The sequence below is a fragment of the Myripristis murdjan genome, chromosome 5 (assembly GCF_902150065.1).
Source record: "Myripristis murdjan chromosome 5, fMyrMur1.1, whole genome shotgun sequence".
Classification (NCBI taxonomy): domain Eukaryota; kingdom Metazoa; phylum Chordata; class Actinopteri; order Holocentriformes; family Holocentridae; genus Myripristis; species Myripristis murdjan.
Window position 1 is genome coordinate 25,298,506 of NC_043984.1, and position 27,933 is coordinate 25,326,438.

The 27,933-nt window shown below is 43.1% G+C and overlaps 2 protein-coding genes across 2 annotated transcripts; one reads left to right on the forward strand and one right to left on the reverse strand.

The window, feature by feature from the left end:
- The first annotated feature begins 804 nt into the window (after positions 1–804).
- rhobtb3 (Rho related BTB domain containing 3) lies at positions 805–24,080 on the forward strand. Its single transcript, XM_030052266.1, has 12 exons — positions 805–1,062; positions 2,125–2,317; positions 4,262–4,419; positions 4,771–4,879; positions 7,028–7,223; positions 7,347–7,543; positions 12,172–12,281; positions 13,728–13,833; positions 14,837–15,010; positions 20,619–20,785; positions 21,101–21,197; positions 22,590–24,080. Exons 1-12 carry the CDS (start codon positions 811–813, stop codon positions 22,706–22,708), a joined length of 1,878 nt encoding a protein of 625 aa, XP_029908126.1. The 5' UTR covers positions 805–810; the 3' UTR covers positions 22,709–24,080.
- On the reverse strand, positions 22,193–27,016 carry glrx (glutaredoxin (thioltransferase)). The gene is made up of 3 exons (XM_030052265.1): positions 26,670–27,016; positions 26,074–26,205; positions 22,193–22,728 (listed from the first exon to the last, which is right to left on the reverse strand). The coding sequence occupies exons 1-2, from the start codon at positions 26,874–26,876 to the stop codon at positions 26,092–26,094; spliced, it is 321 nt and encodes a 106-aa protein (XP_029908125.1). The 5' UTR covers positions 26,877–27,016; the 3' UTR covers positions 22,193–22,728; positions 26,074–26,091.
- Between the last annotated feature and the right edge of the window lie 917 nt (positions 27,017–27,933).

A 27,933-nucleotide genomic window follows, 5' to 3' on the forward strand; every position in this document is an offset into this window, starting at 1 on the left:
GTCTGGATATCGAGGCACCAGCGGCCGAGAGCGAGGAGGCTCTGGAATGAGGATTTTTTTTTCTCTTCTGGTCGCCCTAATTACGTTTCTTACGGACTGTCAACTTGTTTGTCTTTAGCGCATTGGCTGCCCATGAGCGCTGCTGTTTACACTCCGCTCCGCCGCTTGTCCAGTGCGCCTCTGCGGTCGGTCGGGACGGCATCGGGCTTCTCTTTATGAATGAACAACGAGAGGGGGGAAATGCGAGTGACTGCGAAACTCCAGCCGGGCTCCCGGGGCGCCAGCCACCGATGAGAGGGATTAACGACGGAGCGGAGCCGCGGCTCATTGCGGAAAAGCCGAGTCTGACCGCAGACTCGTGAAAACGCACCGTGGGGGAAACGGGCTCCATAGCGTAGAGCGAGAAGCGGAAAAAAACCGCGGTGACCACAATGTGAGTTGAAGCTGCACCTCATTACAGGATGTAAAGAGAAAGTGCTTGGTCTTTGGTATGCCTACATGCTTCAAACAATCTTTTGCCAATTGCCTAATAAATGCAAATTCAACCAGAATTATAACAACAATCATTCATGGTAATTGTGTCCTTTACACATAGATTAAAATATAATATCATCTAACGTAAAGCCGTTACGGGCCTTGCAAAGCTTCTATTGCCAGTCATTTTGCTCTGACATAATAGTGATGCACTGTCTCCGTGATAGACATGAATAATAAGGCACAAGGGGAAGAAAGGGACGTGCACGCCTCCTCTCCTTCAGTGCCACCTTTGGACTATCTTCTGTCTGTGTGGTACCACCATCCACAGTCCCCATGAAGCTCTTGTCTTGCAGGTCCATTCACATAGTGGCTCTCGGCAGCGAATGCCCCGGAGGAGTCGGGCCAGGGGAGGAGATCATGGGCCAGGGGCAGCTGCAGGGAGGCCTGCTGTGGAGCTACCTGGGTCACGGGGCGGTGGTGGGAGCCCGCGACCTGGAGGGCAGCCTGCACAACCCGGCCTTCATGGAGTACACCTCACGTGTCTTTGGAGATGTCACTGTGGTGGTGCGGGATTGTCCCAGCTGGGTAAGACACTGGTAGTGGTGTCTGAGAGAGCTGGGTGGATAGATAATGGCCTGACAGACGCAGGTCCTGCATCTTGCCTCCTTACACACCGTGTATAGATAAAAGAACACCAGGGTTTCAAGAGCGACAAATCGTTGAGCTCCTTTAAGACTTGCATCATTAGGTGTTGTCCATATATTCTTCTCCATATATTCTCTGTTTTTCTCTGAACCAGCATCTTTGGGATCTCGTCATTTATCTTTGTCTGCAGTGGCAAATCTGCTCTTTTTAGTCTGGATTTGATTTGCAGAGACAGAGCAAGGTCAAGGCAGGCCAAGATGGCGAAGCATGCAGTGAAGGAAGTAGGGTATTTTTGTCAGAGCTTTGTCATTGTTAAGGAGTGTGAGTCAGGGGGAAGCTTTTTACTTTTCACTTTTCACTCAGCTTCCACAGCTCAGAAGACGTACAACATTTGAAATTCCAAGGCTGCTTGCCTTGCAGCACTGATGGCAGCATTATGAGAATGTCTCTATTCTTTGGAGGACGCTATTTTAAAATGCAACACACAAAAACTGATGAAAGGACTTTTGTTCTCAACAGCATATGAATTTGAAATGAGCCATGGTTATTTCATACCATCCCTGTATGCGTTGCATTACAGGGCTGACCCTGGCAGGACTGGCGTTGGGGACAGATTCGGGACTCAATCTAGGCTATGCCTCTTTATTTATTTTTACTCTAATTGCTCCAAGCTTATTGCAGTTTCCTCTCTGTCTAATGAGTTGAATCAGATATTGCAGGTTTTGGTTTTGAGTAAATCCATCCTCACATGGGTCCTTTAGGGTGAAGTCCCATTGCCTAGTTTACTCTCAGGTCCATACACAGGTGTTTGTACTTTGAAGACAAAGAGGGGAGGGGAGGGGTTAGGGTTTTTTTTAGGTTTAGATGACTGATAAAGATTTGGGGTTATGCAGATATTGTATGTGTTTGATGTCTTGTGTTTTTTATCCATCTCTGTGAGTGTGTCAAACTGTGGACTTAATCTAGCACTGTGCTTTTGCTTTGTGTTTCTTGCCTGTTCAGGACTTGTTGGACAGTGACTGGGCCAGCGTACGGAGCGTCCTGGAACAGGCAGATATCCTGGTCATTAAATATTCAGTCAATGACAAGCTGGCCTTCCAGCAGGTGAGGAACGGCTACGCTCCAAGACTCCGCCCACTGCTGAGGCACTGGGGTGTGCCTGTAATTCTGGTCGCTGTGGGAGCGCGGCTCAACGGTGAGAGGATGATTGTTCAAATTTCGTCTTTGTTTTTGACAGAGTGGCAGTGAGTTGACATACAACATTTTGACAATTGACAGTTGCTTCCTCTGGCAATATGTCATCGTATGATGGAGTTTGAATTGAAGCAAACTGCAAAGCATCCTCTGTATGTCAGTCTCAATCTTTGAGTCATTTTTGTTATTGTACCTGTACAGCATGATAGCCTGGCATTTACGGGCTGTTTTGATGTAGGCTCACATCTTGATTTTAATTTCGGGACAATAATGTCTTTCATGTTGGTCAGTGAAATTGCTGTGTGTCCTCTAGCTTGTCCTCCCAGCAGTGAGGAGGATGCTCATGATTAAATCTCAGCTTGGCTGCCTTCAGGCTGCCGGCTCTAATGCGTCTCTGTAACAAACAAACTAAAGAAAGGCATTTGCCTAAGTTCATTTTGGGCCATTATAAGCCCTGCAAGCAGAGAAGGGCTCATACAGCCCAAATATGCATGCACACACAAACACAAAACACAGGATACACATGTTCATGCATACACACTCAAAACTCAAAACCACACACAAAGTCATGGCTCACAAGTGATCTTGTTCACATTAACAGTTGTTGCTCCGTCAAATGTCAGTCAGACAGTCAGACAGTGAGACAGTCGGACAGTCGGTCAGGCCTCAGTGGTTGCTGTTAAGACTCCTCATAAATTATTAACTTACATCTTCACTTACACCTGTGTGTGTCTGCCTCGTGGTCTAACACGCTGACCCTTGTTTAATTTAGATCCTGTAAACAAACACATCACATGTAGCAGCCTGTATTTTTAGCCCGGCTGCTCAACATACTTTGAGATGCTGTCAGAGCTTCACTGCAGGATGATCATAGTGTGAGTGAAGTCTTTGCAGTGAGAGGGAATGATTAGCTGTACGAACAGAGCCTTTGTTTTTGTTTTTGTTTGTGTTTGTGTGCGTTGTCAAGCTATCCCCCCATGACTGCAGAGAGTGACGGCTGAGCTCTGAGTACTTCCTGCTGCTTGAGTTTAGACCACCCAAGGCACATCTGTAGCAGAGAAAGCTGTCATACACATATTAACATAACCATTGCACTAGTGTTGCACGGAGACACGTGCATGCGCGCGCGCACACACACAGACGGATGTATGCAAGGGCAGACACGCACTTCCGCGCTCACACACGTACCACAGAGATGCCAAGTCACAGCCTGTCAGCCTCAGACACTGTCCATTGCACTTTCTATGCCCCTCACACACACACACACACACACACACACACACACAGACACTGTGTCTAGCTCCTTCTCTGTGTCATGCCTGTAGTTTTATTAGCGGTATGATTTATCAAATGCCTCAGCACTTAGCTGTACGCCCCACTCATTCTCTCTTTTCTTCCTCGCTCTCTCTGGCTCTCGCTTCCTTTGTGCAGTCTTTCTATGGTCCTTTTCTCTTTCATGCTAATCCCTCTAATTTTCTCCTCTCATTGTGTCTCTTTAGTTCCCCATGAACACAAGCGACAGTATGGGTGTTCTTAGACAGTACATACGTCATTGTAGTTATTGCTTAAGTAGATGATACTAACCTTATTTGCTGTATTGTTTGCCGTCAGATGTTTACTTCTTTTTGCCACTATTCTTGGTGTTTTGTTGAGGTCATATGAGCCACACTCGGGGTCAGAAGATATTAGTACATACCTCTGTGTAGTTGTAGTTGTTTTAGCTTGTGAAGAGCATCATCACACAAATGGATTTTCAAATACGTTAAACTGATTTGGCGCTTACTCAATTCATATTAGGGTCACCTGTACTAAAATGCATGCTGACACAGTTCTGTAATGCATTCTGGATAAAAGTGCTCACCCAGCAGCATATTACTATATTATAAATACCTCACCAATCACTCAGTTATTGACTCCAGAGATTGATTTTCATCTCTCTACACAGACGAGGGTCCCCCCTGCACGTGCCCCTTGTGTGCGTCTGACTGGAGCAGCTGTGTGCCGCACAGTGAGGGTCTGCAGCTGTCCCGAGACCTGGGGGCCACCTATCTAGAGCTGCCCTCTCTCAATCACGTCTTTGTGGGTCGCTACTTTGGCAGCGTGGTGAGTGTTGACACCAAAGAATCAAAAGATAAAGATTTTAGTGTTTTTCTCTCTTGATTTTGAAGTTAATATGCTCCTCGGTCCCTCATAAAAATACTTTTTGCATATATGTTATGTTAATGCTGTAATTGCAACAAACAGCTGTGACATAAATTTTTAATTCACACTGCTCTTCCTGCCCATTAGACTAGATTAACTGCAGCATTTTTAGGCAGGTATGAGGCAGAGGAGACAAAAACTGCCGGACATTTTAGAAAGCTGGGGGAGCAGCTGCCAACGTGAAGAGGTGGTGATGTAACAACTCTATGTTTCATGTTTGTGAACTAACGTGTGTATTTGTGTGTTTTTCAGCTGGAATACTTCATGATTCAGTGTCTGAAACAGAAAGCCAAAGAGAGGCCAGAGAAGAGACGGGGGAATAAACTAAACGAACCCCGTCCCCCTCACTTAGAGCAACCAGGTCAGAACAATGTGTTATCTAATACTCTGTACTGCCTTTAAATGCCCATAATCTATATATAATCTATTTGTGGCCAATCTGTGTCTTTAAGCAGTAGATTTAAAATTTTTTCTGTAAATTGGTTGTCAAAATCTAATTTTGATAATTACCAATGTCGTCAGTAATGTATCATTGGCGTAAATTACTTCTGTGCATAGAGATCATTGAAGTTGAATGAATAAATCGATGGCCTCTTGAGCTTGCAGAGCCACGAGCACAGCTGAATAAAAGGGTTTTATCCTGATCAATATTTTCTGCACCAAAATGGAAGCCTCATCTCAGATCTTCATGTGTAGCTCAGCAGCTGCAAAGTTACAGCGTGAAAGCCAAAGATGAGAGACAAACAGGTTACTTTCAATCCATAATGTTTCAGTTTTTTTTTTTTCAAACATCGATTGAACCGAGGAAAGGTTTTCGTTGAACTCCTTGCAGCACCACCAACAGGAAGAGCCGAGGGTTTAGCGGCTTGTTGAAAAGCACCTCAGTGACAGCTGTTAAGGGATGGCAGGCAGTTACTCATTAACTTTCACGTAACTGAATTTTCATGATCAGGTTGAAGTATTTGACCTTCCCCTCACCAATCTGCTTCCTTAACCTTTATGCTACCGACGCTTATTTTTACTGTGGTTACAGATTAAAGGCCCAATTTCAGCATTCCTCCATGCACAAAACATTTTGAAGAGATAAAACAGCTGCATATCTGAAACCAAGCTGTTAACTAGAAATACAGTATTGAATATTGATCTGAACACTACGCTGCTATGTTTTGTCGAGTTCTGATGCAATGACTGGCGGCTTCAAGCGCTGCCAAAAAGGAAGCTGGATTTGTTGGTGCTTGTCCAGCACAACATAACTCTACTTACAGTGTAGCTCACATTAAATATGAAGTGCACTGATTCACGAACAGCAGTGTTTGCAGGGCCGGACCTGAGTGGCCATAAAAAACTGATGTCCACAGTGCATATTTAGTATGAATAGCATATAATAGGACAATGATTTATCATACGTAGTCCCATCCACACATCCCCCTTCACACCGCGCTTCACTCCTGCTTCTTCTTCTTCTTTTTTTAATGTCGTCATTCTCTTCATTCTGTATTCTCAGTTTGCTGCTTCAGACTGGCTGATTATCTTCTCTCCAACTCTGTTTTTTCTCATCAAACTTTTTTTTTTCTTGTATCTGCCTTATCACTCATTGCACGGCTAATCATTCCTCTGTGACTGATGCCTATACATCCTGCTTTTTGAACCTCCCCTGTGACTTAAAGGAAAAATCCACCCTTGGCCTTAAATACAGTTGAAACAGATATTGGTGATGTACCCATTTAGGTGTAGATGGCCGGCCAAAACATAGAGGATGCGATGTCATGTTGATGTGATGTCATATTACCAGCTACAGTGGCTTGAGAGCTTTTCAGCTGTCTAAAACACCAACACTAAACATCAGGTTTTTGTTTCCAAGAGCAAGCCAGGCCTCTTTTTAGACTCACTATTTTGCACTGACGTTCAACAGTCATACAGGGAATAATCCATTATAGAAGAGACAGAGATGCCAATTTCCCCGCCGATAGTAGCTTCAGTAGGCCAGAATACAATGCAGCCACAGCTTGCGTCTTTGCAGATCAGTTGTCGGTTGCCTTTGAAGTATGACTCCTTCTTCTTTCTTCTTGCTGTTTTCTAATTTGAGCGACCAGACTTGGCACACCACAGCACTGTTCTCTTTCCACTTGCACTTTTTTTTTTCTCTGTTACCACGCTATTTGCTATTGTTATTGCTCTCTCCGAGTAGACAAGGTTTGCTTTGACCTTGACTGTGACCTTCCCTGGATGTTGCGGAAGACATTCTTGGAAACAAGTAGACAAGGGTGAAAAAAGGGTATAGACAGAAATAAGATCGCAAAATTGCATAATAAAATAACTGGAAAACACCAAACATCACAGATCTGAAGATATATAACAGTTTGAATGTCCAAGAGTGGATTTTCCCTTGGATTTCTCCTTTAATCATTGGAATTAAGAGGTTTGATTGATTGACTCTGATTGCTCAAGAATGACCTCATCCTCCTTCCTCTTCACCTTCCACGCAACCTCCCCACTCCCCTCCGTTCAGCTCGTCTTCCTCCCATCCGAGTGGAGGAGTCCAGCTTTTCCCAAGACATGCAGTGGCTGCTGGAGCGTGGCGTGCAGTTCGCCGACGTGGCTTTCTACGCAGGGGACTCTGGGAAGGAGCTGGGCTGGGCGCACGCGGCTGTGCTGTGTGCCGTCAGCCCGTACTTCAGACAGCTGCTTCTGGGGCCCAAGACCAGGTAAGAGTAACTCAGATCTTGCTTGTTCACCGGACACCAGGCATGCAGCTCAGGTCTTGCCACAGATCGCTGTTATTATCGCTGTGAAAGATGTCGGGGTGAATCTTTTCTCTTGCCGGACAGGGAACGCCCCCAGTCACGGTGTGTTTGCCGAGAGCGGGACGGAGGCCCCCATTCGCTGCTGTCCACTTGGGACGGAGGTATTATTGACGACATGCCGCGGCCAGACGGACACCTGACCGGACGCCTCTCTCGTCTCGTGGTGAAGGACCCCCTCCTGTGTCTGTGTTTGTGGGAGACACTCATGTTTCTTTACAGAGGTAAACCACCAGTCAAATGCTACACTTAGCTTAGAGAAACTGCATCTTAAATCTGCTGTTTCTGTGACTTTCTCAAAGAATTCCCTCATTTCTACATCATCAGAATCAAAGCTCTATTCTTTAACCTGGTCTTGTTTTTCTACATTTTAAAAAATCTTGCATCAGGCAAGTTTTTCTATGCAAAAATGCACCCCTCTTTTATCAGCCTAAATCACAAAGCAGGGCTGCAGAAGAGAACAGCGTCCCATCCACATTAATTCAGCCTGCATAGATTCACCCAAATGAAGTCACTCGAATTGAAATTCAGGTGTTGGTTGTGGCCGCCAGTGAGAAATTCTCTCTGCACACAGAAAGTGCCAAACAGAGACCTGAGAGAAAAATACCGTCTCCTAAACAGCGAGTCAGCGCTCTGTCCAGGGAAAACTGGACTCACTAATGATTGTCGATCCTGCTTTTTTTCCACTATCTCCACCCCCTCTTGACACTAAAAGGAAGGATTTACGTCAGAGAAATGCGCAATTACTGACACAACAGTACATGATGTCTGGATAATGATGAATGTTTGTTATTTGTGAACCAGTGGCATACCCATACTTAAATCGTTAACAGCCAGTAATGGGTTCAGTCAAGGGTTTTGTGTTATTAATGAGTCCATGAATTGGCTCTTACTCTCTTGATTTGGTGTATATCCGGTTGAAACAGGATGTTTGTGCGGGACATTGTACAGGGAAGGATCATTTACGATCATTTGCAAACCAACAGGATATCAGTTTGGGAGAGAAAAGCCATTTTATTTGAAGGTATAGGAGGATGAGAGGATGTTTAAAGATTTGTGAAGGTTTTATTGGTTGAAATTTTAATTTATGCCAACTAATGCAGGATGACATCACCATTTAACACACTCTGTTTTACAGGAGGTGGAGGTTAGGTGAGGTCATTTTGTGGTGACTTCAATATCAAGGCCCTTTAGCCGTGAATGTTTTCTGGTAATTGTTGCCACCCTAGAAACATTTTGTGCACTGCAGCCGGTATTTAAATACCTGGTAAGAGGAGTACTGGAGGAACATTCATAGAATGGGAATTCCATTTCCCAAAAGCATTTACTCTATTTCCAATAATTTAGATGTGTTTGATTAATCAATAATTCAGTGGCCGTGCCAGCGGAGGGCAGTTCTTTGGGTCTAGTCCAAGTTTCCATTACGCTGAAGAACAGAGATCGATCAAATGTAAAGTGCTTGATTGTAAGTGACCATAGTATTTTAATGTAAGACTTGATCTTTCACTGTGTAGTTCCTGCTGTAATCTTCATATTATTTGGCTAACCCATAATTTTACTTAGATGTCTCAGACCATTTCTGTTCATTTATTTCCACCAAGCACAGTTCTTGTAAATCTAATGGACATCGCTAAGCTGAACTGGCTCAGTATTGAAGTGTGTCTCTGGGAGTTTTGGAGTCAGTATCATATCATTTGGATGGCCGCTGAGGTTCGCTGGTAGAATTTGTGCCCACAGCCTGTTACAGCAGCCTCATATTGCATCACTGAATGTGGTAAAACTGTCATGTAAAATGAATGGCATGACATATTTTATTCTCTTAATGAGGATTCTTGTGTGTGAGCATGGATTTTACACAAGCATTTATACAGGTTTTATGTAGCTACATTCACACATAAAATATACAGCCACACTAAATTTCTATTACAACACATTTCACTTACATCCAAAATGTTTTCCAGTTGTGTGTTTTCCCCCGTTAAATAACCTAATCATATTCTCTGTTAATGTTGCAATGAAAATCTTCATGGTCTGTGGCACGGAGTCTGCAGTGCCGTGAAACGCTGCATGTTGGACTCAAGGGGTTGTGCATGCCATCGCTTCGCTACAGGCATTTCATGCCATAGCTCCCATGGCAGAGTGCTGTGGTAACATGTGAGACATGGACATATGTGTGCGTGTATGTGAGCAAAACTGAATGACTCACTGAGCACATACATGCTCACAAACACACACAAGCAAATGCACACAGATGCAGAGATGGACAAACATACACAAAGACACATAAAAATGCATGGACATACACAGAGCTTTGAATGGGGCCCCAGTGCGGAAGATCACACTGTAAGCTCTGTGTGTGTGTCAGTGTGAGTTGGTGAGAAGGGATGAAGGGTGATGAAGGCTGTGTGGAGAAGGGAAGAAGATTATAGGGTTCCGCTGCGTGTCTCTGTGTGAGTGATTGTGTAAATAAGAATAAGAAAGCGTGCGGTTTAAAGTCAGGGGAATGCAGCGCGCTGTGCATTTATGCGCATGCATATACGTGCAGTTGCACACGTTCTTTTCTGGGAGAGTGTGAAGGGAAACAGATTGGAGAGTAAGGAGTGGAAAAAACTGAGAAAAACAGGGAGGGATGTTAGAGTGTGGGGGGTGGGTGGGGTGCTGAAGAAGAGGAGTGCAAGGTGCTGTTTGAGTTTGTGTGACATAACATGTGAGCAAGGGAGTGTTTGGGTGGCCAGAGAGCTGGGTGCAGTACTGCTTGTGTGTGTGCATGTTGTGTGTGTGTGTGTGTGTGTGTGTGAGAGAGAGAGAGTAGTGGAGAAGAATATTGTATGTGTGCTGAACAGAACATGAATGCCACATCTACATGAAACACTGCAGGGAGACAATGTTTAGTCTTGTGTGAAGAATGAGTAATGGTAACCTTGAACATGGTGGATTTGTATGTTTAAAGCAGTTTACTTTGTGTGTATGTGTGTGCGTGTGTATGTGTGTGTGTGTGTGTGTGTGTGTGTTTGTGTGTGTTTGTATGCATTTCTGTGTTAGTGTATTTTCTTGAACTGGCTAATCAGATGTGAGTATGTTCTTTTTTAGCCGAGGGAAACATTCTGAGCACAGTGTGCCAGTGTTTGATGTTCATTTGCTGTAAGCCTACAACAGGCTGTACTTTGTTGTTCGAGGGATGGGATAATGTCTTCAGCTGAGCTCTCGGTTCACTTCCATTTATATCAACATTTTGGCTTCGTGGCACCGAATTGCCACAGCAATATCATGCTTCTTTGTAAACACATTGCATCACCCTCGCGCTGTAACTCCATGCTAGAGGTGTTTGTCACCCGAGTGTGTGGTGGGGACGGTCATAGATGCTGTAACTTTGCTTGTGTGATGCTAACACTGTGTGACTGTGTCTCTTTTTATAGTGTACCGCTGAATTATTGAGTTTGTCATTGGGTTTCTACACTGTGCATGTTGTGCATGTTGAGGACATGTTTGTATGTCATGATGCACGTGTGAGGCATGTTTGTGTGAGATGAAGAGACAGAGAGAGACAGAAAGACAGAAACAGAGAGACAGAGAATGAGAGAGAGAGAGAGAGAGAGAGAGCGTGAAATGCTACAGCAACCCTGGAACCTGCTTGTGTGATTATCTGCAAAAGATGTGAAGATTTTGCAGTTTAGGTACGTATTCATTCCCATTGCATCCCACCTTTTAAAATCATCCACCCATTAATCCAGTTCTGCGTGTTTGATGCCCGCATGTCAGCAAAAAGCTCACCACAGCTACTGAGCTAATCTCTTATCCCTGCCTATGAGGTGTCTGCACCATCATTATCCTGTGCCATGTGTTAAAGTAATCCCTCTATGAGCCAAAATAGTCATTATGAAGTGATGATGAGCTAAATCCTGCCCAATCTTGAGTTCTACCTCCCTACTCCCCTCGACGGTCTGTTTACGGCCTGATGAGACAGAGTGCTCCACCCCCATCGAGCTGTAGGGCTGTGTGGGTTATTTAAAGGAATGCGCCCACTGAAGTAAATAAATGTAGCCTAGACGTCTTCTCCCTTTCATCCCCACAAATCATTAGGCCATATATTGCGATGACGCGGGGCAGAGTTGTACTCTGTTGTCTTATTTGTGTATAAGATTGGAATAATAGTTAGACAAGTTCATCTGATGGTCAGTGCTATTTATGGTCCCCTCTGCAAAATCAGGGGAGACAGGCTGTATCAATCACTATCCGTCCGGCCATCCGGCATACACAGCATCACCGACACCGCTAATTGGTTTTTAATTAAGCTTAGGGGGAGAATGTGTTAATTACTCTTTCAGGATTTTATTTAATTGCACTGATTGGCCTAAGGGTGGCACCACAGCATTTGTTCAGTTGCACGTCACTCACAATATCTTGGATGCCACTGACTGCATTTTAATGAAACTTAGTTAGGAATATCAGATGCCACTGTTAACATGGAAGGGTTAGGATATTAATTTGGAGCTAACCTCTAAAACATTAAAATATATACATAAAAAATGAAAACTAACAAATATAACAAGAGTAAGCAATACCAGCTCTCTTATATTTGTATTTTGCGAAGGCGCTTGAGTCCATGTTTTCGACTTTGTAAGGAATGTGGACTGGGCGCTCCACCCAAAACCACATGTTATATAAGTATTGTTTGAAACAGTCAGCAGAGAAATTTTAGAACAATATAGTTTGAGAAACCCTGAATGCTCAGTGTTAGGTGTGTGTGGGCAGCCAGATCACCATGCCAGCTATTTGGGAGAAATGTTTGCCTCCTTGTTTGTTGTAAACTGTGTTACTGTATGTTGACAGAATCTGTGTGTTTGTTTTGTAGGAGCGTGGGAGTGGGAGCACCTCCAGGAGGCCCTGGAAGAGAAGCTGAAAAACTCTCTAGCTGTGGCTCAGCTTATGGACCGCATACGATCCTTCGTGGGCAGAGACAAGGTGAGGTCCTTTAAAAACAGAAACGTACCACACGATGTCGAGCATCAATCTCCTACAACTGCTGAAATGACAAGATTTCACCTTTGCCACTTAAGCAAAACCAAGATAATCATGTTTGAGACTGAGCCTAGCGTTTGGTGTGTGCAAACTCACTTTTACTTAAGAGCCAAGGTTAAATAACACATGTAAATATAATTTTGGCAAACCTATACCTCTGAGGGCATAAACACATGTTTAAACACAACACACAAACACAATCCCATAATTACCAAGACCTAATTTAGAGATAACACAATAATAATGTAATTAGCATAATTACGTAACTATTGCCCCTAATCACCTCTCAGTTGAGTTGAGAAAAGTCTCAAATGTGCAATATAATACATATAAGGATGTCACTGGATGTTGCCAATGAAATACAAAGTCACGCTATGGAATGCTACTGTAGTGCACTGTATGTGGAAAACATGAGGCGGCTACAGTATCAGCTACACACAGATCAGGAGGCATGACACGGCCAACTTCTGACAAGCCTTTGGCACCACACATGGTCCACCAGCCCATCCGGATGGAACTAGGTCTTCCACCTGAGGCGGTGTTGAGAGAGAGGCTGACACACTCAGATGGCCAGGCCACCTTAACACGAAGAGACACCCTAACATCCTGTCATGAATCAGTCTGGTCCCCTCACACACATACCCCCCCCAGGTTATCCTACTCCGAGAAAGCAGTAGGAAATTGAGTTTCTAGTATCTGCTCGATTGATTTTGCAAAAATGAAAGAGGGTTGATTCTGTTAAGTCTTCACTGCGGATTTTCTTTTGGTCGCTGTGTATGCTGAAGTCTCCCTCAGCAGCACTCAGCCAACAGAGCAGTGGAGGAATATAGAGCTCTTTGTGCCTCAGTTGACAGAGAAAGGTCAAGCCGCTGTAGTGGGATGCAGTAACGAAACGCATTTATGGACTCTCTCCTACCATGTGTGTGTGCACTCCAACCCTCCAAATCACATACAAAACCATTCGGACACTACACTTTTTCATGTCGCAGCACATATGTGTTTTGCATTAGGTGTTCCTTTGAATCGCCTGTAATGGGCATAGATGAGTTAGCAGTCGAGTCGGTCTTGGATGCCCACCTGGCTCCCAGTCTGTTTTCAGTATTAGCCAGCTCCCTTCGTGGCTGTCTTGGCAATGCGGCTTTAATAGATTTGGCTGATGCTGAGCAAGGCTAGCAGACAGGCCATTTGTATTCCACAAGGGAGTTCGGATGGACGCACAGCATGGCAAGTGTGTGAGGAAGTACCTGACAGCCAGTGCTGGAATCTTAACCTTGAGTGTATGTTTGTGTGGATGGATGGGTTTCTCTTTTTGTCTTCCTCACTCTCTCTCTTTGTGTGTGTGTGTGTGTGTGTGTGTGTGTGTGTGTGTGTGTGTGTGTGTATGTGTAGGCCTCCAGGGACACCCCGAGTGCACGGGCGGCTCAGCTCGGCCCCCAGACTCTGGTCAACCTCTTTAATTCTCCTCTATACTCTGACGTCATCTTCATGGTGCAAGGTTAAGTTCATGCCGATTTGTTATACATGTGCACACACACACACACACACACACACACACACACACACATACACGCACACGCATAGTCACACTTACTCAGCAGAGGAAGGTGACATTTTATTAGGCTTGATGAAATGATGCTCTCAGTCCTAGGCATTTAAGAAGGGTGTCCATTTCAAGGTACAGGCAGGAGGCTTTGTGGTACTTTGTGGTATGAGCCTGCATTTCTGCAAAGGATGTCATGATATTTCAGTGAAATGAGATAAAATGGTTCTAGGAAAAGGCTTCCTTCCCTCGCATGGTTCATCTTGCATCCACGGATTGTCTAAAGCTTTCCCTTGAATTACTTTCAGCCGCTTCTCTATTAAAGGATCAGGCTGAGAAAGCCACTAAGAATGCCTGAGAGTCCCTTGCAATCAATATTTATCTCACAACAATCACAAAGACTTTTTCTTGTCCTTGCACATCTGCGTTGCAATTCTGGCTCTTTGAGGTCGCGTAGAAATTCCACCAGATTATTTTCCGCGTTTCTTTTCTTCTCCGACCCTGGCTTGACATTGGGCTGTGGAGAGAGCCGTCACGGGCTGTTACCGGCACTTAATGATAGTGATTATATCAGGATTTATTTCTGGGCTTTACATGTAATTTGTTTTCTGTTCATTGAAATGGCCCCGCATGACAGGCTATCACTTATGACAAGGCAAATCAAATTATGTTCTGCTCCACGTGATGTCTGGTGACGCACAAGAGAAATATGGCCGTTTTGTGCTGCAGTCAGAATCATTCATGTTTTTTGAACGTGCTGGACATGAGAAACATTTGAGGACGTGTTTACGTCTTCAATTTTAAGATCACACTTGTACTGTTAAAGCTGAAGAAGCGCATTAATTAACTGATTTCAAACCAACACATAATTGTCATCTTCCACCTGTTTTCACCTCAAGCTGCTCTGAAATTGACTTGACCTTTAAATGTTAATTTTGTGTGTTTCTGTGTGTCCCAGGGAGCGTGTTGCCAGCCCACCGCGCTGTGCTGGTGGCACGCTGCGACGTCATGGCGGCCATGTTCAGTGGGAAATACGCGGAGGCGCGGAGCCGAGTGGTGCCCATCCACGGAGTCTCATCAGACGCCTTCCTCTCTTTCCTGGAGTACCTCTACACTGACACCTGCTGTCCTGGTGGGTTTACTACACGGCACACGCAACAGCTTGGAGGTGCACTCAACTATACCTCTGTGCCCACTGCACACAAGAAGATTAATGACCAAATGATAGCAAATCTCCAATGGAGGGTCCAAATATTGCCAGAAAACAACTACAGTTTAATTGACTTCTGTCATGGTGCTGAATCCTTAAAACCCTCCAGTGGACTTTGTGCAGTGGCCAGCAGTAGAAGACTGAGTGCACAGGGCAGCCCTCAGTTATACGTGTTATTCATCCACCGTTTGCAGCTGCTCCCCCAGGAAGTAGCTGTAAATAAAAAATATGGCCTGCGGTCAGTTTAATAAGGGATAACAACACGCAACAGAAGGTAGTTGGCCGGTTTGAGATTTATGACTGAGATGAAAGTCCTCTCAGACACCATGGAACTGAGATGAGCTTGTCTCTTATTTAACGGCAATCATCCTTTGCTGTGCAGGTTTCTTTTTTTTCTGAATCCTTTGCCCTGTTTAGAAACAGGAGCCAATTCCAAATCAGCAGTCAAAACGCTTCAAAGAGGCAGTGCTGTCCTCCAGGCCTCTCGCACCGAACGCAGCCCAAAAAGGCCCTCTAAAACAACAGAGCAGATGACAAGTCCTATCAACCATCTGTGTGACTGAGACATGCTGCCAATGTCAGTCTCGGGAGGCGTGCGGAGAACAGCACTGAGCTCAAATTAAATTAGATTTAGTGATGACAAAATCAACCCGTGGTATCACTGCTTCATCTGCTATTAGTGGTGCCAAATCACGGCCCCAGACGTGTTATTTTGGTTGTTTTTTGTTGTTTTTGTTTTGATTTAGCTGCCACTATCCGTTAGATCGTGAGCTGCATATGAAAGTAATTAGATCTAATAAATGCTCTGTGTTGAGAGAAATGAGTGACATTACAAGCTCAGTTCAACTACCTTTACAAAGAAGCTCTCATGTCACTCACTTAACTCCAAATGGTATTTATATATATATATATGTCTGTTTTCATAACATTATAGGTCCCATATTTCACTCCTTTTTGGTAATATGACAAAGTTCAAAAACAACACCTGCTAAATTCAGCAGTAGTGTGCATTCCATTGTAAAGAACAGGGTGTTTTCTGTGGACATTGATTTCATGCTTTTGGACCTCTGCTCTGATTGACTGAAGGCTGGGTCCATCTCTGATGAGAAAAGCCAGACAATGAGGCTTGTTTAGTGGGAGTGGCTGTTAGGCAGCAAAACACAAAATTGTCAGCCCTGAGTGATGTCGCTACATTTTTGCAGAATCACTTGGATTTTAAAATGAGGCGCTATGGTAAATGGGGAGCAGCTTCATATTAAGATAAGATAAGATAATTTAAGATATTCCTTTATTAGTCCCACGGTGGGGAAATTTCACGCATTACAGCAGCAAAGTGGATAGCAAAATATGAAGCAAAATTTGCATTATAAACAGTATAAACAGATAATAAATAGCAAAAAGCAATATAAACATTATAAACAAGGAATATAGAAAAAAATAGAAATATGAACAATTTAAACAACAGAAGAAAATAACCTAAACCTGATATTCCACATTTTATCAACTATTCCAGTGTTTTTTTTTTTTTTTTTTTTTAAAGTGTGGACTGGGGACCTTAAAGGGCCCTTGAAGGGAGTGGTTATTTTAACATTAACATCACGTGACTTGTCGGTGTGTTACATCTTAACAATTGAATGCTTAACACAAACCAAACTATCTTTTCATAGCAGGGTCTCTAGAGAAAATGAAGGTCAACAGTGAATGGAAAAAACGTAAATATGGATGGACAGGGAAAAAAACTGTTTTTGTACCATATCTAACCTTAACAGGCAGAATGAGTAGGATTTGTCAGTTGTGGTTGGTAAACACAAGATTCAAAGTTGGCCCCTCCTAAGCTAAGCTAAGCTGACCACCAGCAGCGAGGTTGGACGTTTCCATCCTAGGGGGAAAGATATTGGCCCGCCAGCACCTACCTGTCCAACAGAAAACAGGCCAACACCACTTCACTCTTCGTCCTCATCCTCTCCCTCAGTGCTGGCCAGCAGGTGAAAGCCAACTCCAGATTCACTCTCATTGTGGAACTTGGTGTTTCGCCTCGCTAAAATTTCCTTTATTTCCACGGTCTGCATCCAAGATTTTCATAGCTTCCTTTTGGATGTTATGCGGTTGATCTGGCACTGCACGCTGCTATTGGCTGGGAGATAACACACCCACTGCCCATAGGCTGACGGTGACAAGAAAATCCAGGGTCTCTGTAGGTACACACACCTCTAGTGGCTCATAAGTAATGATTGAGAGAGATTATTTTTGTATTTTTGAGTCTACACATTGTTTTTAAGGAAAATTATACTCATTCTGCCTTTAAGTATAGTGATACAGCTACTGTCCCTCTTGGGTTGGAGGTTTACAAATAACTACAGAAGCAGATAGCAGAAGCCAATTTAAATACTGTGGCATATTCGTCCATTCTTAATTATAGTAATATGACAACTGGCACTTATAGTTACAATATAAGCCACATTTACTGGCAGCCACCTTCTCAGTATTCTGGCGGAAATATCACAATGTAAATGTTGAGAGAATGAGGGGATTTTTCCTTTTTTTGCCAAAATGGAATAAATCAGCTGAAATGGTAATAAAGGGGTAAGAACCAGTAATAGCTAACAGACCAGGCACTAATCCCCGACTTCTGTAGCATATGATAGTTTGATGTAAAATTGTTTGAAAGGTAATGAATTCAGCCAAAACATCCTTCAAGTAATCGGGGGGGGAGATTTCCATATGAAATCATTTTAAATACACATAACCCTTAAGACCCTGCCTACCCTCAGGGGATTAGGGGGTTTTGTTAAAAATACGGCGGCTTCTCGCTCAACTCACAGCATGTCCAGAAATATAGCTTCACTTTGAGCCACAAGAAGAGGAAAATAGAGTCACCACAGAGCCCCAGAGGCTGCAGCGGCTGCACTGTTATGTAAGGGCTCAGCACTCAAGGTCAAATCAAGGTAACTCCTCCAGAAGCAACAGTAACCACTGGTATAAAATCAGTGCAGGAGCTCCATCAGCACAAATAATTGGGATTAATATTTTATAGAGCACATATGGTAGCAGAGAACTCATAAATGCTTTGTTTTCTGTTTAGATCATAGTGTTGCTGCAATGAACGAGCCTATTGTATGACTGACACTGGGCGGGCGGCGGAGGAAAAAGTCAGAGGAGGATGTGAAAAATCTGTGTCGTGCATCAAATTCATAAGAGAGAAAAGGAGGCCGGGGATTTGAGTGACAACTTTAACATGAATGACAGGAATCAGGATATCTCAGGAACAATTTCGATTTCACACTGTGTTCGCATTATACAATATGATTGATGGTATTTGTCTGAATGATGTGTGTATGGGTGTCAGAACGCATGCATGTGTGTGTGATTGTGTTAAAGCAAGCAATGGGAAAATTATATGTTGTCATAGTCATGTTTATGTGACAACTGAGTCTTTTAACAAACGCTACCACAGCTTTTTTTTTTTTTTTCCTCAAAAGCACCTGCAGCAGCGGTTTGGTGCATTTTCTAATTCTGTTCTGTTCTATATAATAATCATTATGTTTTACCATATAAAATTACAGGAGGCCCCAGAATTATTGGCACTTGCACAAAACTGGCTGTAAAAAATTAACAACACATGTAATGAGACATTCAGTGGGGCTCATGCACACAAGGAAGCTGTATGCTTTTATTTTAACAATCATTTTCAAACAGTTTTTTTTATTGAGTAGTACTTTTTTGAGACACAAGTTTGCAGATTATTGTTGGTGACGCTACAGTTAATATTTGGTGAAGAGTCACCTGGAGAAGGTAACAGCTCTAGGCCTCCTCCAGGAATGTGTGACAAGGTTGTTGGACAGTTTGGCAGGGATTTTGGACCTGGCCTGGCTAACATCAGAGTCTAGAGACGGTCTCTCTAGGGTCTGGAAGGCTCTCTTTTGATCTTGTTTGCTTATTATACAGATGATGAGGGGTGGTATCTGATGTATAATTTGAAACTAATGAATCACTGAATCAATGAATGCTGCTAATTGAATGGAGCTTGTTCAGACTAAGTAGTGACCACTATGTGTCGCCTCCAGTCATCACCAGCCGAGCTATCTTGGACCCTGTCCACCGTGCCGAACGCTTTAAGATCCTTGATATTCTTAGGTTTGCTGTTGTGGTCTGCCCTCTTCACTTCAGACCACAGATTTCCAGAAGGGTTCAAGTGAGGCGACTGAGTAGGCCATTGCAAATCACTGGGTTTATGTGCCTGCAGCCATTTCTGTTTTGATTCTGATGTATTTGGTTTCAGTGTCATATAATAGGTTTATATTTTAGTGTGGCTATCACATATGTTTCCTTGTATAAACTGTTTTGTCACCCAACATGCTGAAGGTATGGCCAAAAAGTTCAGTTTTGGCCTCATTTGACCACAATACATTATTCCAGTTGTAGTTCCAGTGAGTTCAGACACTAAAAATCAGACATTTCTCTCAGTAAGTATGAGTTGCTCCCATGCGAGCTGACCTGGATCAGCTGATTTTGAAACTTCGTAACTAAAACTACACTAAACGGTAAAGCTTTTCTTTTGCTTCCCATCATTATCTTCCTCACTGTGTGTGCTGGCAGTATGCACACGTGTCCTCTTCTTGGCAAATGTGCAACTGTTCCAGATTTCTGAAAATGTTTAATTATTGGCCTTGACTGAACTTAGTGCTATTTCCAACTCTTTTATTTTTATGTTAACGGATTTGTATAAGTCAGCAACCATCTGTCTCCTCTGAGTTGAAAGCGTGTTGGTTTACCCCATGGTGGTGAATGACAAAGGGGCTTCACATGTGTGCAACCTCATATTTATACCACAGTGAAACGGGAAATGGTGAAAGGCATCAGTACAGTTTCTGAAAACTGAGAAAAAGTTTTCTTGTGAGTTTTGTAAAAATGGAATTGAATCACAGATGCCACTTTGGTTGATTTTATTATAAATATTCTTCAAGGGTGTCAATAATTTTGTTCCCCATGTTTTTGATCAAAACAATGTTACTCAAACATTTCTTTATAAGAATTATTTTGTTCAAAGGAAAGGAAGTTGTTGGGCAAATCATTTTGCTCTTTTTTTCCACAACTTTCACTGAGTAGCCAGTGGTTCTTGACTATGTTACCTCTGCCAAAGGAGATACAGACTTAATGCAAAAGCCATTGCTGTTAATGGATCATATTTTTAAGCTTTTATGGGGCAATTATGCTGAGCTTCTATATAATTTTTTTTGCACCTGTAACTATAAAGTGAAGAGCAGTTACATTTTCTCACAAGCCTACATCTCTTGTATATCTCTTATTGTATCTGATAGAAAAGGCATGGCGCCATCACTGCAGTAAGTGGTTTAATTCTAACAGGAGACACTCATGATAAATGAGAAAATGAATGCATTCATAGTAGCGTCAATTGCTTTGAATGAATTTGCCCATTATGCAGTGTATATGGTGGGATATGTTAATGTGTAATTTGAAATGCATGTAACAGATGGTGGTGGTGTGTGCGTGCGTGTGTGTGTGTGTCCAGCCAGTGTGCTGCAGGCTATGTCAGTGCTGGTCTGTGCCGAGATGTACCAGGTGAAACGGCTGCAGCACCTGTGTGAGGTGTGTGTGTGCGCTTACCTTCAGAGCATGCCCAGTAGAGAGCTGGCATCGACGGGCATCAGCGTGGTTCGGTTACTCCGCCGAGCAAAGGTCAGTGCCACTTTAAATTCGAGAGAGTGTGTGAGAGCAAGAGATGAAACTGAGAACACAAACAGACCCGTGGCAGATCACCTGTTATCTGTGCATAGCTCTTATTACATCAGATTTTAAAATTGTATGATTGCATATAGAAATTTTCATGTACTTTTCTCAAGAACACCATCTACAATACTATGAGATTTTTGTGCCTGACTTACTCTTTTCACTTGCAGTTGCCTTAGGCATCAACCTACAACTGATGCATGAGAATTCCTTGTTGAATCCCTGCTATTTAATATATGTCTCTCTTTGCTTTTTGATCCTCAGTGCCACAATGCAGAGCAGCTGTACGTCTGGCTCCTCCACTTTATCGCCAACAACTACCTGATCTTCAGTCACAAACCTGACTTCCTGGAACTGTCAGGTCAGTGTGTGTATCATCTTCTTCATGACAAAGACCTTCGACAAAATTGACCTGTGGTGTAAATGTGCTTTCACTTGATGGCTGTGGAAGCTAACACTGCAGCGTGTTGGATAAATTAAGAGCTAAATTAATCTGCTCGTTTCATGTTTTGAGGGGGCCGCAGACTTCATTTGACAACTGTTCAGCTACAGCACCTCCAGGCTTTTAGTTAAAAATGCATTTAGAGTTGGAGTGCTGAGATGAATAAAGACCTGCCTTGATTTTCAACACAGTATGAGGAAAGTCTGGCTCACTCTGTCTCACAGAAGTGTCGGGAAAGCCAGGCTTGCTCTCCTGAGATGTCACACAGCCTACATAGCACTACCACACTGTGCAAAATATAGAGCGGTAAGCAGGGTGTTTCCCGATCAATGATGAAATAACAGGAAACACTATAGTAACCATATTCGCTCTGCATATTTGAGAATACAAAACAAGCTATAAACCATGCCCAGTTTTGACAGTAATTGGGATTCAGTGTTGACAGTAAAGGTTTATGTTCTCAATGAATTTCATTTCAGAGGGTCTGAAAACCCAGTGAAACCGTACATTTCATGCGGTACTGCTGTAACTTACTGAATGAAGTTACTGCACACTGCACAATACTGCAGTATTTTTTATGCAACGTCTCAGCACAAAGCAAAATATATGTGTAAGCAGCTTCAGCGCTCTCCCTGTCAGATCAGTCGATAGCCCCTGGTCTGATATCAAGAAATCTTTAAGAAGCTGGAGATAAGTGGGGTTCTGTGCTCAGTTGAGTCCACACAACTCACTTCGGTCAGACGGCCCCTGAAAGATAATGCCTCTGTATTTATGTTTGAAGGCTTTCATTACATGCTGTATTAAAGACTGTAATCTCATCTTTTATAGCCTTATGCATTTAGTATGGCATGTTAAAAGTCGTTAGGGATATCAGTGACGACAGGCTAATTAAAATGATTAATCGCAGCATTGCACTGGTTAGTAGCAGTAGCATGTTTTATTGTCATCATTAGTCATACACAAGAGACTTGTTTAAGGTCAAATGGACGGGTACTGAAGGGCACAAGCTTGAAATCTAAATTAACAACACAACACAAGATAACACAAGACAACACATGATCACCACTGGTCTTCAGGTCCTTGTCGGTGTAAACAAACTAGTATCAGGCTTGTCATAAGCCTTGTTGGCTTTGTTTATGGCAGCGATGAAAGAAGATATAGGGTGTGTGTGTGTGTGTGTGTGTGTGTGTGTGTGTGTATATGTGTGCGTGTGTGTTCAGTGAATGTTGCAACAATTTCATCAGCAAAACATCCTACAGTTGCGTTTGCAATAATTACTATTATTACACAGTGAGCATGTGTGTGTTGCAGATGAGGAGCGGGAGCAGGTGGAGAGGCTGCGCTGGCCGTCCAGAGGCTACCTGCAGGAACTCAGTGAGTACCAGCAGCGGCGACGCAAACTACGCAAGTCCCGCTGCATAGTTATGTGACCTTGCCTGGAAGCCAAACCCTGTGAAAAACATGGAAGGAGGGCAGAGGAGGGAATCCAGGGGGAAAGGCAGGACAAAGAGAGAGAATGGACAACAAAATGTGGGAAAGTGGGGAAGGAAACAGGAGAAAGAGTTGTTACAGACTGCCGTGCTGGCTGGCAGACTCCGAATGGATTGTTGACAGCTTGGAGGATCGTGAAGCGCAGTGGCGAGACAGACGCTGACGGGCACTGTGGAAGAGGAAAAGGTCACAGAGGCCCCGACCAGTGGGTCAGTCTCGACAAGCAGTGACATACACCACTGTGGCACGCCTCTTTTCCTCCTGAGGAAAGCAACAGAACGGAATGACTGTGCGCCCTTGGCCTAATGACTATTCCATCATGGGCAATACAAAATGACTGATTCCTAAAAACCCAATGCGAATTTAAAACGACTGGCTGGCCAGTGGCCAGACGCTCCTGCTGTGGAACATAATGATTCCAGTGGCTGACACAAAATGGTGGATTTCACTGTAAATCAACACTGACACAAACTGATACATTTCAGCCATCTCTGTTTGGAATACAGGTTAAACAAATGGCCATGTGCAGCTGGAAAACAGAGCGGTATTGTTTATGTCCAAGAATAGACTTTTTCCAAGCCTGACAGTAACTTTGTTAGGTGATGATGTTTCAGGTTGTACAAGCAGAACTACATTAAAAGAAACTGTGCTGAAGATTTGTCTTCTGCACTCGACAGCTGGGGATGTCGGAGTATCTTATCCATGCTGGACTCAGAATTGCACCATCTCAAATCACTCCTTAGCTCATGAATGCGTGTTCTGTTAGATCTTAAAAATGTGAACGGGTGCAAATGTAGCATACTCATTCTTTAAGTTGAAGTAACTCTTGAGCCTCTGAGTGTCCTGTGGCTAAATCCGTGTTTGAGCCAAGCGGTCACCTACATTAACACAGTGAGCAGAGCAATCAAGGCTCAGAGGAAAGCAATTGGTAATGCTGCCAGTGGCAGTCATGCTCGTTTCCATATGTAATATGACAGAAACCCAATTAGCATACGAGCAGGACAAATTTAATTACAGTTCTTTTGCCCGCACTTATTAGATTCTTTCAGATCTATAATTCAACATCGATAAGTGTCTAGGGGCCAGAATGTGATTTATTACCATGCAAGACTGAATACGTTTTGGTCTTAGTCTGTGTCAAATGAGGCCATCTCAGTTTCATTCAGGAAATGGTTTTAAATTAAATCTTGAAATTAAAATACACATAGCCTGCATTAAAATTGAGTGCTTCTTACATCAAATGAAAAATAATCAAACAAAATGTATTTTCAATTATTTTTTTTTTTCTGTGAGCTGGAATCTTAACTACTTCCCTGGCAGGATGATTTGAAATGATGCTGATACCAACTCCCATCTGTCTGCAATAATAAAAATCTCAATAGCTCTCTCTCTCTCACACACACAGACACACACAGATACAACCTTTAGTAGCATTTATGTGTGCAGCAGTGTACAGACATCTAAGAGGAGCCATCAGACTTCTACATGAACATTAGCTGGCCCACTGAGAGCCACAATGCCTCTGGCTATCAACGTGTTTTTTTTTTTGTTTTTTTTTTTTCCCTTTTTGTTTCTTATGTTTTAGAGTTTTTTGGACATCATGAGATTATGATTTACTGGTGCTGCGACTATTTTTGTAAACTGTACTGTATGTGGATATTTATGTTTTGGTTTTTTTTAACGTTTGGAGTGGAGACAGCTGGGCCACACTTTATTCTACAGTCCTCTGTTTCACTGGTATTTACTCCGAAATAATATGGCTAAGTAATATTTGGATGTTTAACACAATTTACGGGCTATGCTGGGACAGGAGAACATTTTGCGAGATAAGAAAGTGCATTAGCGACAATTTACAGGTATTTTTGTATTTAATAGGTCATTGCCAGTCACTCATAATGAGCGTGTTCTCCTGTGCTGTACATTCAGTGTTTGCAGTACTTGTGTATTTAATGTGGGCAAGAAGCCACTGTGAGATTTTGACAGCGAACTTGTGGTATCCGCTAAGTGTATTTGGCTTTTATCTGTTTGACCTTAATGACAATAATACGTGCCAACCCTCCTGATTATTCCAGGAGACGCCTGATTTTTCCTCTCCCTCTCCCAGTGCTTTCCCATCATCTCATCATCTCATAGTCCCAGACTATCACCGCTGTTTCTGGCCGTTGAACAAACTAAATTGCGGCAAAACTGCGGCATCCATGGTTCAGGTTATAGGTGGGTTTCACTTCTTGATTACTTCCGTCTTCACTGTGATCATCAGGCAGAACACACTGCCTCTGTTATGGCTGAGAGAATCTCACGCTCAGACCAATATCTTTTTTTTTCTCTTTTTGTTTTTTTAATGAAAATTGGTTTGGGTTTGGTTTAGGTTAGAACAGTTGATGCAGGTAGTGGGATCGAGACATGTCTTTAAATCAGCTAAAAACAGGTGCTCCCTTTGCCCCAAGTACAAAAACGTCTCCATTTCGGGGCTGTCAAGGTTGGCAAGTATGCTGTGAAGTGCCGTGATACCAAGTTGTGTTGATCTTGTTGACATATCCTATCATCCAGAGACTCCTCTAGATTAACTAGCCACAGTAAACTGTTGTGGGCATCAGGGAAATCAGGAAAATTGACCAGTATGTGAAACGGGACTGTGAAACAAAGTGTTCCCCAGCACTGCATCCAAACCCAGCATGTGGGGACATAGGTGTGGCTCCACACAGGCCACTGCGCCAGTGATGTACAGACTGTAGTTATTATGAACTCTGGCCCCTCAATAAAGACATGTTTTAGAAAGAACATGCTGCAGTGAATTTCTGCACTCTGAGTCTGTGTGTGTTTTAGTTGCAATGGATAGATTTTTTTTTTTTTTTAATTCAAAGTTGTTGTCCCTGTTTTTTTTTTTTTACATGCATTTTCCTCGGTGTGCAACACAATGTAAAGCGCATTTTATTTCTATCTTCGCCACCTAGCAGCAAGTTCTTTCATCTTTTTCAGCACCACCTCCAGTCTCCCATTTCCTTTCATTTATTTATTTATACACTAATGAGAGCTTACAGTTACTAATTTATGCACTTAATGACTAGCCTTGGGTCTTCTGAGATGCAGTAACTCCCCTCCTCTCCTCAGCAGCCTTTGCAAACTTATTCCCTTTTCTGCTTCGTCTCTTCCACAGCCAGACGGGCTCACTCTCAAATCTCTTTCTAGCCTGTTTGCAGGTGTAGTGTCTTCGTCTGTGTGTGTGTGTGTGTGTGTGTGTGTGTGTGTGTGTGTGCTGGGTACTATATGACTCTTGTCTGTGTTTGTGACTGTGTCCGTCTACCTGGAGGCCTGGGGCATGTCACTGCAGGGCTCCGATACACTGCAGCATGGCCTCCAGTTTGCCACTCTGATCCAGCTCTGCCACATCACTGCCTCCGCCCACACACTCCTCACCAATAAACACCCGAGGGACCTACATTCAAATCAAATATTTATATACAAATGTACACACACAGAGAGAGACACAGTAATGCACATGGTAATTATCCAACCACTGGCTTCCTGTGACAATGCACATACAATCATAACACTTTCTCTGCACAGATTATAATCCTGAATGGATAATCTGCCATTTCTTTTGCACTGTTTGTATGGATGTATTAGTCTTATTGCTACAACTACTTTAACTCAAGGATCTGCGTGTCGGATTCCCATCTTTGCAAAGATTCCCTGATGAACAAACCATCACCCATAAAGTGATGAGTCATTGTGATGCAGTAAACAATTAGTAAATATACAAACTGTTGGTGTACGTGCTATAAGGGTGCAGAAGTCCACTGAGATAAAGGCAGTATGTTTTTTTTTTTTTTTTTTTTTGGTTGTTGTCGGTTTGTAAAATGTAAAGCTTGCAGTCAATCAGTACCCTCGGGAACTTACGGTGCGGGCCCCGGTGATTTCCAGGAAATAGTCCTGCATGCTGCCCATGTCGCTGCGGCCGCTTATGTCAATACACTCTAGGTGGCCAGGCTTGAATTTGTATTTGGACAAAACATCTCTGGCCATTATGCAGTAGGAGCACGTCGGTTTCATGAACACCACCACTTTGTCTCCCCTGAGTTTAGCCGCCACGAATTCCTGCGCCATTTTCTGCCACGGCTCAAGTCGGTCGGGACCTGAAAAATAATACTAATAATAATTGGAAAACAAAAAGATGAATGAAACTGGACTTGAAACAACACTGAAGGCAAATTAAAAGGAACAGAACAGGGATGGCAAATGTGGTTCCGTGTTGTTACCTTTAGGAGAATGGGGAGTGATGCAGAGGGACCGCCCCGCTTCTTAAAGAGACAGTGCGCACCCTTTGCGCGTGCACGTACAGGCGTACACGCGCACGGTGAGTGGGGAAACAGGAGATTCAAAGCAGGGTTCGGGGTTTCCACTGGCGCCCCCCCACGGACCCAAAATAGTTTAATTTCACAATAATTAACTCATTAGAAATTGTATTAAGTCACTATTTTAACATTATACTTTATTATACATAATCTCACCTCTCCGAATCTATTTATCAATGATCAAGCATGACATCAAGAATTAAATATAGGGTTTTTTTTGTTTGTTTGTTTGTTTGTTTGTTTTTCACACAATCCAGAATATCTTTTACATGTCAGGGTTCCCAGGTCAAAATCACTTCAGATGGGTCCACAGCTTAATCAAAGTCAACATGTTTGTGAACTCCTGCACTAGTAGGTCATGTACTGGTGTACATGGCTGGGTAGCACTGTGTATTCTTGTAAATATTATTATAGTCACATATATACTATTGAAATTCTGTCCCTTGGTGCTGAGCTACACATGCACACAGGCGTGCACACACTGCTGAACTTACAGGGCCATTACCCTGAAATACCCAATTTGTGTGGTGGCACAGACAAAAACGTTCTCCTAGGTGGGTATTTTTGAGATGGATTGTGCAGTATTCATGAGGAGGGTAAAGACGCAAACAAAAGCACACTCAGAATAAAGGGTGGAAGGAGAATTCCCACAGACTGGTGCAGCTGTTGCTGACTGTGGAGCCCACACCGGTGCCAGCTCAGGTCAGCAGCAGATAATCACTTGTCTACTTCCTGCTCCACTTGCTGTTTAAAAAAAAAAAAAAAAAAAAAAAAAAAAGGCGTTCACAAATCACATTAACACAGATCTG

Excerpts from the sequence above, each read along its gene's own strand:
- glrx (XM_030052265.1), bottom strand. The coding sequence starts at position 26,876 with ATGGCGCAGGAATTCGTGGCGGCTAAACTCAGGGGAGACAAAGTGGTG. Across the intron at positions 26,206-26,669 it reads AAATCACCGGGGCCCGCACC|GTCCCTCGGGTGTTTATTGG; the intron begins GTAAGTTCCCGA and ends ATTTGAATGTAG.
- rhobtb3 (XM_030052266.1), top strand. The coding sequence starts at position 811 with ATGAAGCTCTTGTCTTGCAGGTCCATTCACATAGTGGCTCTCGGCAGC. Across the intron at positions 4,880-7,027 it reads CCCTCACTTAGAGCAACCAG|CTCGTCTTCCTCCCATCCGA; the intron begins GTCAGAACAATG and ends CCCTCCGTTCAG. Across the intron at positions 13,834-14,836 it reads CGTCATCTTCATGGTGCAAG|GGAGCGTGTTGCCAGCCCAC; the intron begins GTTAAGTTCATG and ends TGTGTGTCCCAG.